Source organism: Drosophila yakuba, chromosome 2L, assembly GCF_016746365.2.
Source record: "Drosophila yakuba strain Tai18E2 chromosome 2L, Prin_Dyak_Tai18E2_2.1, whole genome shotgun sequence".
NCBI classification, from domain to species: Eukaryota; Metazoa; Arthropoda; class Insecta; order Diptera; family Drosophilidae; genus Drosophila; species Drosophila yakuba.
Genome location: NC_052527.2, coordinates 3,979,960 through 3,998,077, shown reverse-complemented (window position 1 = coordinate 3,998,077; position 18,118 = coordinate 3,979,960). Strand labels below are relative to the sequence as shown.

At 41.8% G+C, this 18,118-nt stretch overlaps 3 protein-coding genes across 11 annotated transcripts in view; all 3 read left to right on the top strand.

Moving 5' to 3' along the window:
• The window catches only part of LOC6526786 (hemicentin-2), a 104,887-nt gene extending 89,759 nt beyond the window's left edge, over positions 1 to 15,128 (top strand). Inside the window, exons 6-10 of one of the 3 annotated variants that reach the window (XM_039371415.1) lie at positions 322 to 2,553; positions 2,655 to 3,347; positions 5,126 to 5,515; positions 8,997 to 9,344; positions 15,005 to 15,128. In XM_039371415.1, coding sequence (XP_039227349.1) covers positions 322 to 2,553; positions 2,655 to 3,347; positions 5,126 to 5,515; positions 8,997 to 9,344; positions 15,005 to 15,033 — 3,692 coding nt within the window. In that variant the 3' untranslated portion in view covers positions 15,034 to 15,128. Of the gene's footprint in view, positions 1 to 321; positions 2,554 to 2,654; positions 3,348 to 5,125; positions 5,516 to 8,996; positions 9,345 to 15,004 lie in introns of those variants that run through there. The other 2 variants (XM_015197778.3, XM_002087853.3) reach the window with 2 other exon arrangements.
• LOC6526784 (folylpolyglutamate synthase, mitochondrial) lies at positions 5,938 to 8,532 on the top strand. The gene has a single exon (XM_002087851.4). It carries the CDS (start codon positions 6,132 to 6,134, stop codon positions 8,418 to 8,420), a length of 2,289 nt encoding a protein of 762 aa, XP_002087887.1. The 5' UTR covers positions 5,938 to 6,131; the 3' UTR covers positions 8,421 to 8,532.
• Positions 15,129 to 17,832: 2,704 nt separating the features above from the next.
• Positions 17,833 to 18,118, top strand: part of LOC6526783 (protein cappuccino) — a 30,251-nt gene continuing 29,965 nt past the window's right edge. For 2 of the 7 annotated variants that reach the window (XM_039371410.1, XM_039371409.1), the window contains exon 1: positions 17,833 to 18,108. In XM_039371410.1, the coding sequence (XP_039227344.1) occupies positions 17,929 to 18,108 (180 nt within the window). In that variant the 5' untranslated portion in view covers positions 17,833 to 17,928. The remainder of the gene's footprint in view (positions 18,109 to 18,118) is intronic. The other 5 variants (XM_015197782.2, XM_039371413.1, XM_002087850.3 and 2 more) reach the window with 4 other exon arrangements.

Below are 18,118 nucleotides of genomic sequence, written 5' to 3'. Positions count from 1 at the left end.
TAACTACTGTAATTGCCAATTTGTATGCTAACCCAAATGAACCGAAAAAATAGAGTGAATAATTTATAAACTGAGCTGCCAGCAATGCCAAAAATATTTGCCGTTTTATTGGTGCATTGATACTGATTTAATTAAATCAAATACTATACATGTTTTCATATCATTTTAAGATTATTAAATGAAACCAATATACTCTAATGCTTGCATAAAAAAGGCCAATGAATATCAAAATCAAATTGATATTCATATCAAATTTAAAAGTACTCCGAAATTAAACTTTCCATTAAAATTAATCTCCTATTTTCCCCTATATTTTTATAGACTATCCGCGAGTGGAGGTGGGACCACAGAATCCTTTAAAAGTGGAACGGGATCATGTGGCGAAACTGGACTGCAGAGTGGATGCCAAGCCCATGGTTAGCAACGTGCGATGGTCCCGAAATGGTCAATATGTGAGTGCCACGCCCACCCACACCATATATAGGGTAAATCGCCATCATGCCGGAAAGTACACGTGCAGTGCGGATAATGGTTTGGGCAAAACTGGCGAAAAAGATATAGTCTTAGATGTTCTATATCCACCGATTGTGTTTATCGAATCGAAAACCCACGAGGCCGAGGAAGGGGAAACGGTTTTGATTCGTTGCAATGTCACCGCCAATCCTTCGCCCATCAATGTCGAATGGCTCAAAGAAGGTGCTCCGGATTTCCGATACACCGGAGAGCTGTTAACCCTCGGTTCAGTGCGAGCTGAGCATGCTGGAAACTATATCTGCAGATCGGTGAACATTATGCAGCCGTTCAATTCGAAACGAGTGGAGGGTGTGGGCAATTCCACGGTGGCTCTATTAGTTCGACATCGGCCGGGACAGGCTTATATAACCCCAAATAAGCCCGTCGTTCACGTGGGCAATGGTGTGACTCTGACCTGTTCGGCGAATCCGCCAGGATGGCCAGTTCCCCAATACCGATGGTTCCGAGATATGGATGGTGACATCGGAAATACGCAGAAAATTCTGGCGCAAGGCCCGCAGTACTCGATACCAAAAGCACACTTGGGCAGCGAGGGCAAGTACCACTGTCATGCGGTCAATGAGCTGGGAATTGGTAAAATCGCCACCATAATCTTGGAAGTACATCAGCCACCCCAGTTTCTGGCCAAACTACAGCAGCATATGACTCGCAGGGTGGGCGATGTGGACTATGCAGTCACGTGCAGTGCCAAGGGCAAGCCAACACCGCAAATTCGTTGGATCAAGGACGGCACAGAGATTTTGCCCACTCGCAAGATGTTCGATATAAGGACCACACCCACAGATGCCGGCGGTGGTGTGGTGGCGGTGCAAAGTATCCTGAGATTCAGGGGCAAGGCCAGACCCAACGGAAACCAACTGCTTCCAAACGATAGGGGTCTGTATACGTGTCTCTACGAAAACGATGTGAACTCTGCCAACTCTTCAATGCATCTGAGGATCGAGCATGAACCCATAGTCATTCACCAGTACAACAAAGTGGCCTACGATCTGCGAGAATCCGCTGAAGTCGTCTGCAGGGTGCAGGCCTATCCAAAACCAGAATTTCAATGGCAATACGGCAACAATCCCTCGCCTTTGACCATGTCTTCGGATGGTCACTATGAAATTAGTACGAGAATGGAAAACAACGACGTATACACCTCCATTTTGAGGATAGCACACTTGCAGCACTCTGATTACGGGGAGTATATTTGCAGAGCTGTAAATCCCTTGGACACCATAAGAGCACCAATAAGACTGCAACCCAAAGGATCGCCGGAGAAACCAACGAATTTAAAGATCCTCGAAGTGGGTCACAACTATGCCGTCTTGAACTGGACGCCAGGATTCAATGGCGGCTTTATGAGTACTAAATATCTGGTGAGCTATAGGAGAGTGGCAACACCCAGGGAACAAACCCTATCCGATTGTTCAGGTAATGGCTATATACCCAGCTATCAGATCAGCAGTTCGTCCAGTAATTCCAATCACGAATGGATCGAATTCAATTGCTTTAAGGAGAACCCCTGTAAACTAGCGCCCCTGGATCAGCATCAGAGTTATATGTTTAAGGTTTATGCCCTGAATTCCAAGGGCACATCGGGCTATTCGAACGAGATATTGGCCACCACCAAAGTTAGCAAAATTCCACCGCCTTTGCATGTGAGCTACGATCCCAATTCACATGTGCTGGGCATCAATGTGGCCGCCACATGCTTATCGCTCATTGCGGTAGTGGAATCACTGGTCACCAGGGACGCCACAGTGCCCATGTGGGAGATCGTGGAAACCCTGACTTTGCTACCGTCGGGCAGTGAAACGACCTTCAAGGAGGCCATCATTAACCACGTGTCGCGTCCTGCCCACTACACCACCGCCACCACATCGGGCAGGAGCCTGGGTGTGGGTGGTGGCTCCCACCTGGGCGAGGATCGCACCATGGCCTTGGCCGAGACCGCGGGTCCCGGTCCAGTGGTGCGGGTGAAACTCTGTCTGAGGTCCAACCACGAGCACTGCGGCGCATATGCCAATGCAGAAAGTAAGTAATAACAACTTTCTTTGTCAGTTCAAGTTTGATTCTGAAATGACCTATTAAGTACTTCCATAATCCCAAAACTAATCCCATAATTCCCTTCTTAGTTGGCAAGTCCTACATGCCGCACAAATCCTCCATGACGACATCTGCCTTGGTGGCCATCATCATCGCCTCCCTTTCATTCGTCGTCTTTCTTGGTCTGCTCTACGCTTTTTGTCACTGCCGTAGGAAACACGCCTCCAAAAAGGAGAGCAGCTCAGTGGGCGGCGTAGTGGGAGGGGGCAACGCTAATACTACGACTAATCCAGGATCTAGCGGAGCCAAGGAGTACGACCTCGACTTGGACGCCAGCCGAAGACCGTCGCTAAGTCAGGATCCACAGCAATCGCAGCAGCAGCCACCGCCACCACCCCCCTACTACCCCACTGGAACTCTGGACTCCAAGGACATTGGCAGTGGCAACGGCAACGGCGGCATGGAGCTCACCCTCACCGCCCTCCACGATCCTGATGAGCAGCTGAATATGCAACAGCACCAGCAGCAGCACCACAGCAACCACGGCCAGTACCAACAGCCCAAAGCCATATTGGGTATCTACGGCGGGGTGGCTGGCTCTGGGGGCAACAATTCCGGCGGACAGCATCCACATTCGAACGGCTACGGCTATCATGTGACAAGTGCCATCGGCGTGGACAGCGACAGCTATCAAGTGCTGCCCTCCGTTGCCAACTCAGCAGCCGGATCCCACGGACATGGCAGTGGACACGGACACGGACACGGACTAGGAGCCGGAGAGTGTAAGTACAGGCAGAGAAAATCTTGTGCACTAACTTCAAAATTATACCAAAGTAATGGGACTTGGGTAGAAGGATACCAGGCTTTCTTGAACACACATATTGAAATCCGTCTGTGGAAATAACTACAATTTTATTACACACATTGATGTTTCATCTATTGAAAAGCGAGTGTCGTTTACTTTTCCCCATAAGTTCCCTGCACTTGGCACTCGTTTTCTGCGCTGACTGTGCAGGACTGGACAAATTTGGCTGCAGCCCGGCGACAACTTATGAAGAGACGTGGCTCTGTGGCTAGAAAAGTGGGTTGCGGATTTCGTGTTTGGGGGACTCTCGAGGATTACCGGGGGTTTTTTGGTGGGCGTGTGTGTCTTGATTAAGCGACACATTTTTCGGCGCAGATTTATGGCGGCCATTTCGATGGGTCTCCCTGTTTCCAGGCCGGAGTTTTTGGCCGTAATTGCATTTCATGTCAATCTAGAGCTGCTCCTCCTCCACTTACCGAGCTACTCATGCAAATGCAACGTGGCCACCGGCGGCCCTTACCACGAATTTCCCACGCTTTTCCCCCGAGCCTGCACACAGATTTTCCATGGTGTTTGGTGTCGGGCATAAGCAGCTACCCTTGGCAACCGAAATGACACCAATCGGCAACGCAAAGCGCCGCCGGAAACGGAAGCGGCAGCGGCAGCAACTGAAAATGCGGTGCTGCCATCGTAATTCCAATTATGTGAGAATTAAGGCGTTATCCTTCAGCTGGCTTTGTTCCCCCAATCGAATGTCCACTGTATGGTTCAAGTTCTGTATTGTTGCCTTGTTTTTAATTGGTTACAAGGCGGCTTAGAGGATTTAAGAAATCAAATTGGAATGGCTGAGCATTGCTTATTTGTTCACTTAATTGATTCGGTTACTTAATAGGTTGCCTTTCTTTAATATTCTATTTAATTCTAAGTGTTCTTTTTCCACGTAAAAATGTGCTAATGAAAAATGTAATGAGCAGCAACTAAGGCGAAAAGATAGCAGCTATGAGTAGATAAAGTTCGCACGAAATCGTCTTCAACAAGTACAAAAATGTAATAAACAAATTTAACGCAATTAGACAACTTCTATTATCAAATTCTCGCTTCGAATAATCCCATTAAAGAGGTCACTTCTTAGGCTTTAATCCTATTAGGCCGAAGAACTTAACCCAGCCTCTAAAGAACTTCTGCGCTTTATTTTTCACCTCTGCCCACCTGAACTTTTCAGCAAAAGAGGCGTTGAACAATAAAGAAAGAAACTCTATTCACACCTAAATGGAAAGCTACAAGTTTGAAACCGAATAGGTGGGTGCGCGGCACTGAGCAAATTAGTTGAACTAAAGACAAGGATAACTTAATTTTAATTTGTATTAAATTTATTTTCCATGCCATATTAGGTTGTATGTAAATCGTTAAAACAAAATTGAGTGAAATAAGCTGAATCCTTTTGGTGTATAAAAGGAGATAACTTTTGTATTTAATGGGCTATTAAAAATATGAATACGTATCTGTGCACCAACTTATTTTAGTTTCTGTATTGATCCGTATTTTCGCTAAGTGTCAAGAATGCATTTTAATTGTGGGGCTTGCGACCGTTCGCGGGCTTTTGTTGCTCCTTCTTTGCGTTCCCCTTTTGGCAAGCGTCAACTTAATTACTATTTCTCTGCCCCCTTCACTGCACACTTGCAAACCGCCACATACTCACACACATACACACACACACACACACTCATCGTCGTTGGTGTGCGGCTGCAACCGAAGCAGGACCACTTGAGGCGACACCAGCAACATGCAACATCAGCGGCGGCGGCAGCAGCAACAGCAGCAGCGGCATTAACCCAATGCAGCAGCAACATTCAGCACGCGCCAATCTAACGAACCAACCCACCATCGCCACTGCCAGCTCCACCAACAACTACAGCAACAACCACTTGAACAACAGCCACACCCCCCAAACCACCAACAACACCAGCAACTGCACCACCACCCTGAAACGCGGCCACTTGGGAGCTAGGGAGAGGGAGAGGGAGAGGGATAGATGCATGGTAACCGCAGCAACGGCGGCAACAACAACAGCGCTGGCAACCACCATAACAACAACATCTCGCAATGCCAAGGCAGCAACAACAACAACAACACTAGCCATTACAGGTAACTCCAGCTATGGGCGACAAGCTGAAAAAGAAGAACAGGAGAACAACTATCGCACTGCACGAGCAAATAAACGACAACGCAACCATCGTCTGCACAAAAAGCACTTAAAAAAATCAGTTTAGAAGAGCACCTAACATAATATTATTGCTGTTGTTTTGTTACTAACTGTTGTTGCACTCTTAAATGGCTTTAAATGTTTGGGAAATCCAAAACGTTTTTCTTGGTGTACAACTTTTACTAGACATGCACTATGAGTTTTGACAGTGGAAGTTTGTAGGGAAAGCGGTATTGAAAATTAAAGTTAAAGAAATTGGAACAAGGAACCGGATTAATAAAGTTCTATAATATAAAGAGAATAAAAATATAATAAATAAAATAAAAATGCTAGAATAAATATGACTACCTTTCCCTTAAGTGTCCAATCGATTGACACTACATTATTTTACCAACAGACAAAATAATAAAAATTTTCAGATACAGATACAAATACCGGAAATTCCGTCAACAAATTTCCATAATCAAAATTCACACCTTTCGTTGGCATTTTATTTAACTTATAAACTTATTCACAAAAATAGCCACAAAAACGGATATTTTTCGAGAGTGTTTTGGAATGCATTCAGTGTTGCCGTTGATGTACCGCAGACATAGTTCCCATTTGAAGGCCCTCCAATGGACAATACAGTCGAGTCAGAACTTCTTCAAGATGAGCTTCAAGGCGCCATCAATAAAAGTCCCCAAGGCTGCCGCCATTAAGGAATTGGCCAATAAGCCAACGCAATCCCAATCCCAGCCATCGCAATCTCAATCGCAGTCTTCGGCAACACAACCAACTCAGACGCCTCAGCCGGCGGAAATCAAGAAGAATCCTTTGTCGCTGGGCGCCATAAGCTCCCCACCACCACCCACTCCCGTTAGTCCGAAACCCTCAGTTCAACCAAAAATCCCAGATCAGCGGGCCAAGTGGTTGGCCAAGGTCTCGCCGGAATCTCAGAGGAAAGCCAAATTGGCAGCTGGAAAGGGTACGCCGCCTTCCGGTCCTCCAAAGAACCAGTTTAGCCAAGGAAATAATCACAGTTTCCCGATGGCCGGTCAAAGTTCGTCTGCCAACTTTGGTGCCGCACCCAAAGCTCAAGTCTCGTGGCAGCAAAAGGTGGAAAAAACTGCGGAAACTGAAGATTCTGGAGCATTCAAGGGTGCCTCTTCCGAGTCGCAACGAAAAAACTGGATGAACCGCATGCAGGGATCGCAACAGAGGAAACAAAATCAGTGGGTGAAGGAGATGCAAGCCAAGCAGCAGGCTGGCAAGGATATTCAGGCTCAGAAGATGCAGAAAATGGAGTTTCAAAAGACCACAGCTCCAGCAGCATCTGCACCACAAGGAGCGGCAGCTACATCTACTCCGCAACCGGTCGAAAAACCCGAAGAAAAGAGTCCAGAACATTTGGCCTATCTAGATGCCATCAAGCAACTGAATAGCTACCAGGTTTTGGAACCGACTTCCGGGAGAGCCACCACCAAGAGCAGTAGAAAGGAACAGGATCCGGTAATAGAGCAAACTTTGGAGTGCCTGGAAAAGTCGGGTTTTACGAAAAAGGATCTCATGGCCATACCCGTGATACAGGTAGCCGGTTCCAAAGGCCGGGGCTCCACTTGTGCCATCGTGGAGAGCATTCTTCGGTGTCATGGTGTTAAAACTGGGGTTCTCTCCTCGCCGCATCTGTTTTTAACCAGCGAAAGGATAAGAATTGATGGTGAACCCTTGAGCGATGTTCAGTTCACGGAGCTTTTTTGGAAAATCAACACAGATCTAGCGAATATGCAACCCACACCTTCCTATAACAAAATCATGACGGTCATGGCGTTTCACGCTTTCCATCAAGCCGGCGTTGAGGTGGCCATTTTGGAGGTGGGCAATGGAGGCGCCAGTGATGCCACCAACATAGCCTCACATGCCCAGACCATTGGGATTACGACCTTGGGATGGGAACAGAGCTCGAATTTGGGAAATTCGCTAAGAGATATAGCCTGGGCCAAGGCGTCGATCATGAAGCCTGAGGCCAATATCTATACAAATGTCACGCAACCGGAATGCTGTGAGGTCTTGGCCCAAAAGGCCAAACAAATTGGGGTCCAACTACGCCGAGTGCCCACCTTTGCCGACTATATCGAGGGAAATATGAGCAACAAGCTGCTGATGAACAAGGCGAACTACTCTATGAGATTGAATGGATCTCTGGCCGTGCAGTTGGCCTATGATTTTCTGAAGCGACACAAGCCCGAATATGTGGTGGGCTGGGAAAATAATGCAACTTTGTTGACCCCGGGTGCTAGTCGCGGAATCGAGATCTTTGAACAGCCCGGACATTTTGACTTCATTCGGCACGACATGTTCAATGTATATCTGGATAGCGCTGATACATTTGAGTCGATGATGGCCTGTCGGGATTGGTTTTACACCAGGACACGCGCGAATCGCCATCCGAAAATCCTGCTCTTTAACAAGGTCAACGAGTTCAATGCCAAGGATCTTCTGACTATCATACGCAGTAATTTGCGCTACGAAGAGGCGTGTTTTGTGCCCAATCCAAACTATTTCGAGGGCGAAATCCTGGCCGAGGAGGATGGCAAAGCCATGGTGTGGCACGGCATGGAGGAGCTGCAAAGGGCCAAGAGGAATGCCGGAAATTGGAGAGCTCTCTGCGAGGAGAACGGCAAAAGGGACAACTCGCAACTTTCCATATCCATCAATGCCTTCTTCGAGTACCTGACCAATAAGTACGGCAAACAGAAGTATGGAATGAAGAACGAACTGGATGTCTTGGTCACTGGCTCACGTCAATTGGTGGCCGCAACTATGTCGTGTCTACGGAAAATGAAGTCAGCGAACCCTTGGCAATGAAAATATCAGCTTATAGAATTTTCCAATGTTTTATTCGCCTTAAATTTCGTCGTGAATGTTTGCGTTTACTTGTTCCTTTTTGTATATAAATACAATTCTCACGTATGTAAAATGTTTTTTACTAAGATCTTTAATTGACGCACCCCAAAAAAAACATTTGCACATTAACTGACGACTACTTTTATAATTAAGAACAAATGTGTTCTGAATGTGTCGGAGGTAATAGAAACCTTATTATTTAGCATTATATAAGCTCATGTTTGATTAAGCCTGGCTGAAACTAAATTAACATTACAATTTGCTATTCAAACCGTGTAATAATAATCCTTTGGACAGCTGTCTGATGAGAATGACCGGGCACTTTTGCTATATGTATAGATGTGTTTATGTTAGTGCGTGTTTTTCCAATTAGCCACTGTGACTCTCAAGTTTTCCCACTAACCGCAAAGCACCTGAAGCACTTTGCACCCACTTTTGACACCTTTTTTTGGTACATCTGCACAACAATATATATACTAGCTGTAGCTGCCCACTAAAATGGCCCGTAATAATCCAAGGAAATGTGGTAATTTGCAGGGTCAAGCAGCAATTCGAACGAGAATAACTACAGTAACGCCAGGGATCTGTCGCAGGAGGCATTGTGGCGCCTCCAAATGGCCACCGCCCAGTCGCAGCAGATTTATGTGGAGCGACCACCGTCGGCATTCAGTGGCCTAGTCGACTACAGTGGCTATTCGCCGCACATCCCCACGGTCACCAGTTCCCTTAGCCAGCAGAGTTTCAGTCCCACCCAACAGCTGGCGCCCCACGAAATGCTGCAGGCCGCCCAGCGTTACGGAACTTTGAGGAAATCCGGTAAACAACCGCCTCTTCCCCCGCAGCGCAAGGATATGCAGCAGCAGGCGAAGCCTCCTCAGCAAATGGGTGAGTTTATTATCATTTTATTATAATTTATTGTGAGTCAAATCGGCTTGTTAGCAGTAATAAGTAAATAGTAGCACTTTCAAGGCATACAACATGTTTCTAGGACACATGTTGCATTTTATAATGGGTGATGGCATTCATTTTGAGCAAAGAAATAAAGGCAGAGAATACCAGATTTATGCTAGGTAGAATTTCCAAAAATCTCGTATCTAAAACAAGATTATTGCCGCACAAGCTGCTCGTCGAGCAACAATAAAATCTCATTGGGAAAATAATCCATCCACAAATCCAATCCGGACAGAAATCCAATGCCCGAAAATCCGAAATCGGTTGAGGCGACTAAGAAATCAGTTTGATTGATTATGCACTTAAGTGTTGGGAAATGTTTGGCCAAGAGTTTTGCTGATGCTCCGAGCTGAAGCTGTTCGGATAAACAAAATACAGTTTTCACAATGCCAGGCAGGGACAGCACACACACACACACACACACACGAACATTTACCCCTCTTCAAACACACAGTGCAGCATGCTTTCACCGAATCCCATCTAAATTTCTGTACAGCATTTGCATTTGTACATCCTTTTATGCAGCAGCAGCCAGAGAAGACGGATACAGCAGCTCACACAGATAAATGCACATAAAATACATAGTCTGCCCCCTCCTTGCAAAAACTCCTAGAAAGTGCTCCGCCTTCTATCAAGAACAACAAAATCGCTTGCAGCGACAACTATCGTCGCTGCTTTTTTGAAAGTAAAAAAAAATGTGGGGGTGGGGTTAAAATTACTGAAAATATACCAAAACAAACTTCGATGAAGGCGAAGGAAGAGGACTCGCTGGTGAGAAGAAGAGGGTGCTATTTAAAATGTAAAATGCTGAGCTGGAAATATTTCACAAAATCAAAATCAAACAACGCTGCCAGCTGTAGGAGAAGTGAAATAAATAAAAACAGGAGCTGGCGTACACTGGGCAAAAAAGCAGAAAGCTGGTGGCAGTAAAACGTGTTAGAACTGCAGTTTGATTGCATTAAAAGTTTAAATCAACTATCATATTAAAAGAGCATAAGGAAACAGCCGATTTTAGTTAGCAATTTAATTAAAGATTTTATTTATTAGAACATTTCCTGGTACCCTAATTAAAAATCGACCTCTAATAGAATGTTTTCCTGCACGACGCCGACGAACCAGAAACTGATTGACTTTCTCCATTGTCGGCCGCAATGCCACATGGAATGCATAAAATGGATTGCGATTGCAATTGCGAGTGCTCTATATGGTCTATGCATTTACCCTCAGCAATGGCTGCGGTTTTTAGTTTAGTTCTCTCTCTCTCTCTCTGGCACACAAACACCAAAGTACACGTGGCGTATGCGTGACTTTTGTGTTGTTATGCATAAGATATCCGTTCCGCATACGCCCCGTATGCCAGCGCATATTCCGCATACGCCGTGGAATCCAGTAAATGCTGCTTCAATTAGACAGACAGACAAAGGCTGAAAGCGATAGAGAGAGAAAAAGAGGGAGAAACTGCGATTGCGGTCCACTCCACAGGATGGACCAAAACAATTGTTTTCAACCTCTGATAGGGGAAAACGTGAGAGGAAAGCTTCCTGGGCAGCATTCATATTTAGCCGCATACATTATGAACTGCTTCTAATCGGCTTAGAAGAGGGAAGCAGCTGCAGTTTGCTGCCGCACAGCAGCTAGCGGAGTAGCAAAAACATTTCAATTAAAACAAAAGCCATGGCCGAAGACTCGAATTCCCCCACTCTCGGCCAGATCCCTTTTTGCCGCATTTTTGGCCACAAAGCAACAAAAGCAGGGCCGAAAAAACGAAAATATTCCAACTCAAGATGGGCGAAAAGAAAAAGTGGCAAGGATGCACAGCTGCGGTCCAAATGAAGCCACAAATACCCTTGATGATCATTGATGCAAAACTTTGCAGTATTTACTTCACTGAGTTTTGGTTGAGCACAATTAAAGTAAAATGTGTCTTATTTTTGTCATTTAATAAACTATTTTATTGCATTGGAAAAGGTGTAAACTAAAAATGTTTCGGGTCGATAACAAAAATATTTCAAATGAATATCCTAAACCTCAAACTTTTAAACGGCCAAAATAAAATGCGTTTCTCTTAATATAATTAAGACATTTAAACTCTAGTGCAGAATTGTAGATATATGGCTATCAAGCAGGGTCAAAAATCCGCACGTATCTGGCTAACAGCTGTGAGATCAAAAGTAAATACCCCTTCTCTTAAAGGGCAAACAAATGCAACCAAAATCGGTGCAGTTGGGGGTAAAAAGGGTTGTCGCAGTGTCAGCAGAGGATTTCAAATGAAGACGAGCTCAGGAGCCCGACAGTTGCTTCACTTTTCTTTTGTCCCTGCACCTTTTTTTGTTGGCCAGGACTCAAGTTGAATTGCAAGTGGAGCTCGAGTGCCAGTTTAAAGCAATAAAAGCTCTGGTTCCGGCAGACTTTTGTTAACCCGCTCTCCGTCCTTCCGACCACTCTATAATGCCTTCTTGTTTCTGACTTTGATGAGCGTCCAGAGCTGGGAAACAACAAAAGAATCAAACAAAACAGCGAAAAAGCCAAGTATTTCGCTGTTGTTTCTATGCCCGAAATTGCGCTGCAAAGTATGCAATGCTTTCGAGCTGGCGAGTTTTCTCGATTTGCACAGTTCAATTGGCGATTTGCGGGATCTACTAGGACCTCATATACAGATAAAAAAAAAACAAGATTGTGAATGCAATCGTGGCGGTGATATTACAAGAAATTTTAAATAATAATGTCTTCTAAGCATCTCCACCAAGGTGTCGTACTGTTAAGGTGCATGCTTTCAGACAGTTTATTAAGTATACCCTATATTATTTATATTTAGTTAATAGCATTTTAATATGTTGTTCTTGCTGTGTAGTTCAAAGTGCGGAAACCGTGAGTATACGGTTCAGACAATACAAATGACGCAGAGCGTTACGCAGTGCCAAACATTTTTATTTCAAGTGCTTTACTCTATTCGCCATATCGGATTGCAGCGCAGTGCGTTGATTCAATTCAGGTTGTTTTTGGGTTGGCTTTTAGCGTGAATTTCAATTAGTGCTTTTCCTGATATCATTTTCTCTTGGTAAGAGTGTTGATGTCCGGTTTGAAATTCCGTGAATTTCAGTTGCCATTTGAGTGATTGAATTCCCACAGAGCAGAAGTTGATTTCATTGGATTGCAAACTGAAAGAACATCTACATCAAGCAACGAATGCACTGCATCAATTGGCCTTATTGTAACTCAACTTTAAAGAGCATATAAAATAAAACAAATTATAACTTCACTTATCAAGAACTGAATTCTTTATTGAAGAACACATTTGCACCTTCCACACATTTCGTTGCAATGCAAAATTAAATTTATCCAATCACATAAAGATCAATAGAGACTCATTTCCCTTTCGAAAATCAATGCAACACATTTTCTAGCACATGTTTACATGAATATTGAAAAATTCGGTTAGACAAATCAAATGGGCGGTAATCATAAATTTCGGTTATCCATTAAATTTGTTGGTTGCTCGCTCGGTTGGTTTGTTATTCCTGTTGATTAGATTTAGCTTTTTGTTATCGGTTTCTATTTGCATTCCCTGTGCGTATCTTTATTTGTATGATTTTGTGGCTTTTGCAAATACAAAACGAAATGCAAAAATTAACAAGTGGAAGCATATTAACCGCATCAATTTCCGTACGGCGACGGTGGCAAAAACAGCGAGTACACCGAGTACAAAGATCATTAAACATACATTCACACAGATACACCAACGCACACACCTACCACATTATTTATTGCGCCACGGGGCGAAAGCCACAACTTTCGACAAATTTTTTGGCAAAACATTTTACGTAATAAATTTATTTTAATTACAACGCCAAAAGTGTGGCGTTGCACGGGCAACGGGCGGAAGTGAGGCGAGGCGGTTGTTGTTTGCTCTGTGTGGTTGGTAATGAATGCGCTTCAATTAAATGAAATATTCATAGGCATAAATACAAGAGCAGTGCAAAAGCATTTGGGGCTGGGTTGGGGCTTGTTGGGGAGAAAGTTCAGGTAGCAATACGGTGTACAGCATCCTACCAACTGAACGCATCTTATAGCCGGCAAACATGTTTTATGGGCCAACAAAAGCCATCGGACTATCATCACGCTAGTCCTGCAGATGGGGGAGATGGGGCAGATGGGGACGAAGAACACAGTTTCTGGGTTGTAATGAGGTCAACATTAACCGACTTTATAGTGGGCGGAGCAGCAATTGAATTACAACGATCTCAGAATACCCTAGCTGCTATAAGTCCACCCGTATTCAATTAACACATCAAATAATAGCGCATAAACAAAAAAAAAGTATTAGGAAAAGTAGTGTACAAGTTGATTATTTTCGATTAGATGGACAGCTTAATATATATTTTATTTAAATATTTAACAGTTTTAACAAGCAAGTCGCATCACCCTTACCCTCGAAAAATAAAGCGATAAGTAAGAAATTAAAACGGGAAACTCATTGCCAGCCCATTGGAGCCGCTTTGCAGCTTGTTAATTATGGCCTGGCCAAAATGGTTGGCTGAAAGGCGGTCCAAACGATGGATAGGGGGTGGAAAATGGCGAAAAGGAGCAGACATAAAAGGGAAAAAAGGGAAGGACTCACCGCGTGTAATGCATCTTTTCAAACAATTTACCAATTTGGCGCGTTGCTTACTGCTTACTGTGTGTGACCAACTGGCCGGGCTCATAAAATGTTTATTAGGTAATGAAACATACCAACAAGCGGTCAAACATAAAGCTCAAACGACTGTGTCACATTTTGTGAAAGGTAACCGAAAAGCGTTAATTGAGTTTTGTGGGGGGCAAGCGAGACATACTGAAAGCCGGGAAAATCTGTGCGGAAAATGCATTGCGGCTTTTGCGATCAGATACATTTTCACTTCGCGCAACGCCACGCATTCAGAATGCATCAGAAACGCATTCGAAAGTATTTTATTGTGTGCGAGATGCGCGAACGAGAATTTCCACCACCACCACCACTTGACTCGGAAAATTCTGAAAATGTATTTATGCAAAAGTCGCAATTGTCAGAGGCAAGTCAAAGTGCATAAAGTGTCGCCTCGAATCAGCGAAAGGGAGGAAAATATTTTCCTAAAAGTCTCGCACCTCGGCGGATGTGAAGTGTTTTGGCATTTGAGCCGAGTTTTCGAGATGGCAACGTTCAACACGCCTCAAGTCACACATAATATGGATGGATAGGATATAAATGCATTGAATAAAATGCGGTTGAAATATGTTGGAGGATACATAGAAATAAAATAAATACAACTGCATTCGGCCCATTCAACAGCGCATTATGCTGATTGAATGCAAATGCAATACCAGCGAATTTCTATAAATATAAATATAAATATAAAAATATAATGCAAGCTTTCGTTTGACCCCAATCTCAAAATCCCAATGAAATAGGTGCATAAAAGCAAAACGCATCTCTTATTTTTTTCGCAAATTAATAGCTTAGTGGAACAACCAGCCGCTCACACACGCATTAATTAATTTAAATTGCATATTTCACCATTATTTATTAATGAGCTTAAATCGCACTAAACGCAAATCGATTTCTGCCTCTCTCATTGCAGCGGATATAATACAGGATTTGGCAAATTAAACTAATTGCCAGTTAAGAGACAACAAGAACAAGAGAAAACGAAAAAAATGCAACCAAATACATTTCGATATAAGCATTTGAGTAAGTAAATACAACAAAAAAAAAAACAAAAATTAAAACACAAGCAAATAATCATAAACTAAAATAAACTTTTTAGCTGTTTAAGTGGCGTGAAAATTGCTTGCAATGCTAAAATTATATGCAAAATAAAAAATAACTCGCCTATTTCGACCAAAAAAAAACAAGAAAAAGTTCTGTATATGTGAAGAACTAACAAAAAATACGAAAAAGAGTAGTAACTACAACTCCAATTTTAAAAAAAAAATTAAACTTGCCCAAAGGCAGTTCTAGTTGTTTAGCAAGAGAAAAAATTCTTGAAAAAATCGCTTTTTTAATTACTATTTTTCTTTCTTTTCTTTCTTACTATTTTTCAAGTGAGCATTTCTATAAATATTTTTACATGGGACTTATGAATTTTTATAATTTATACTCTATAGACTATTTAATGTTTATATGAATATATGGGTATATTTATAATAGAAACCGTTCAAGCGAAAATCTAATGCAGTTTTTTGATTAAATCCACGTTATTTTGCTCATCGCCTATTCTATTTATCTATAAATAATAATGCAATACATAGTCATTCAAAACTGTGGCCAAAATATTGAGGTTCGTGGCGACAAACTGCAAAACTACCGCCATAAAATTCTGGTCAAATCATTGTTAAACCGACAGCCAAACACAAAAGCCACCTTTGAGGTTTCTATGTCTTTTTTTTAAATATGGAAATTGTTCTCGTTTAAATCAAATAAAAGACACAAAATGTCCATTTAATTGCTTTTCCGCCCATTCAGCCCAAAATGCAAAATAAACATGACCAATAAAAATCAAACTTCGACACAATGCGAAAAAGGGGAAAGGTTGGCAAAAGTTTTCGACTCCTCATTAGCTTTTGTCTCCATTGGGGCATTAAATTGGAACGAATATTTGTTTGCTCGGTTCGACTAATTGCGCTGCTAATTTCAATTGTTCGCATTGTCGGCAAGCAATAATAATGCAAAAATTGTAATTACAAATTAACAATTGGTCGCCTGGGTCCCTCGGTGACCTAAAATTAGATTGTGTAAATTTGCAAATTAATTTGCCATTGCACAAAGACCTCCGTGAAATTCAGTTCGGCAAAATCAGAGCACACAATATCAATTTATTTACTGTGCAATCTGTATATAGTAGACATGGAGTCATTAAATTGCAACTGGAAAAAACTTTAAAATTTAATACTGCCAGTCAAAAGTCCAAGTGAGTTGCATTTACATATAAATAGGCTAAAAAAATAAAATATCTACACAGCGTTATACCAAACCGCAGAATATGGAAATTCAAATAGAAACAGTATCTTTTAGCAAAAAGAGAAAATCTTTAAAATAAAATCATAATAGCCGGAAAATGGAATAATCAACAGATATCAAAACGAATTCGATTTAAATTTTAAACTGCGGAAAGCTTAAAACTGATTTTGTAAACTACACCTGTGTGAAAAGTTAATTACAGATACCTTTCGCTTTCTTTTCATTTACTTTTCACCTTTATTCGTTAAAAGGTGATTACAGAAAAATCATCAGCCAACTATTGCAAAACTTTCTCCCGACTTGCGGGTGAAACAAAAATTATATAGATATTTATTCGTTTTCCTGTATTTTTTCTACACCAAAAGTATGAAATCGAAATGGGTTGTAAAAACAATCAGTTGTACAGATTCAGTGCTTGTTTTCAATTGTTGGTAAAACCCTTGAGCACTCAGTGATATAGTAAAAAAAAAACAAAAAATATTCAATTGCACAGCAAAATATAAAAGAAGAGGGAAATACCGTTAATCCAATACTTGTTTAGCTCCGTTATGAAATATTTGAGTAATAAGTCCACATAATTGATACATTTGAAAGGGTGTTCAAAAACAAAATAAAGCGTAATGTGTGAGCATTGGAAGGGAAAAATGTATCAGTATTTTGTTTGGAGACTTGCGCACGGAAGCACGGAATTTAGTGAAATAAAATTAATTTAGTTTTTGAATGCAAGTTACATCAATTTCTCTTAGCAATAAAAACTACTTGAATATTAATTATAGTTTTAAGGACATTGTAAATAGATAAGCAGAGTAAACCAAAGAGTTTAGAAAGTCTAGTAAGCAGACATTTAATTTGAAATAAATGTGTTTAAAGCATAATCGAAAATAATTATTAGAATAGTGAATAATATCTGGAGTTTTATGAATGGGTTTGTGTGGCATTGAGTTACATCTCAAATTGTAATGCGTATTTAATTAATGTCTTACTTTTAACTATGTATAATACAAATTAGTTTTAAAAATAGATAAGAGTTTTATTTAGTCCCCGAACCAACTCAGACCACCCGCGCATTATTCAGATATCCACCTAGATATAAACCAAAATGTATTTGTAATCCAAAACCAAATATGATCAAAATAGCCAATAACTTAAATCTAAGTGTACGACTACGTTTAACTGTCCATTTTGTCAATGTTTGGTCTATAATTTCCACTCAAACTAAATGTAAACTATTAAAATGTGCTCTCAAAAAAAAGAAAATGAAAAAACAGAAATGTTCACGCCAGGCGATTGAAACATTTTACTGACCTTTTTAGTGTGAAATGAAATATTTAAACTAATTTTAATTGTAAACCTAGACCGTAATGATATACGATATTATACAATGTAAATCAGAATATACGATAATTATAAAGTAAATAAAATGAAAATTAAAACAAGCAGTTCGTCTACACCATTCAATTGGGTTAGTCATACAAAATTCTGTCAAAATTTGTGTTACTTTTCGTTTTTTTTTTGTTATACTCGTACATATAAACTTTGGGAAAGATGACCATTTACGCAATGGAAGAGCTCTATCCAGCTCTTATGGTCATTGCTATCACATTGTTAGCCCTTCTGCATTGGGGCATTCGTGTTGCAATTAAGCCCAAAATATCGGGCCCACAGAAAAACGCAATAAAAAATGGAGTAAACAACAAACGGAGGAAAGGCGTTTCCGCCCTGCAGGTAAATTGAA

Bases quoted from the DNA above. Each gene is read 5' to 3' on its own strand.
- LOC6526784 (XM_002087851.4), top strand. From the start codon at position 6,132: ATGCATTCAGTGTTGCCGTTGATGTACCGCAGACATAGTTCCCATTTG.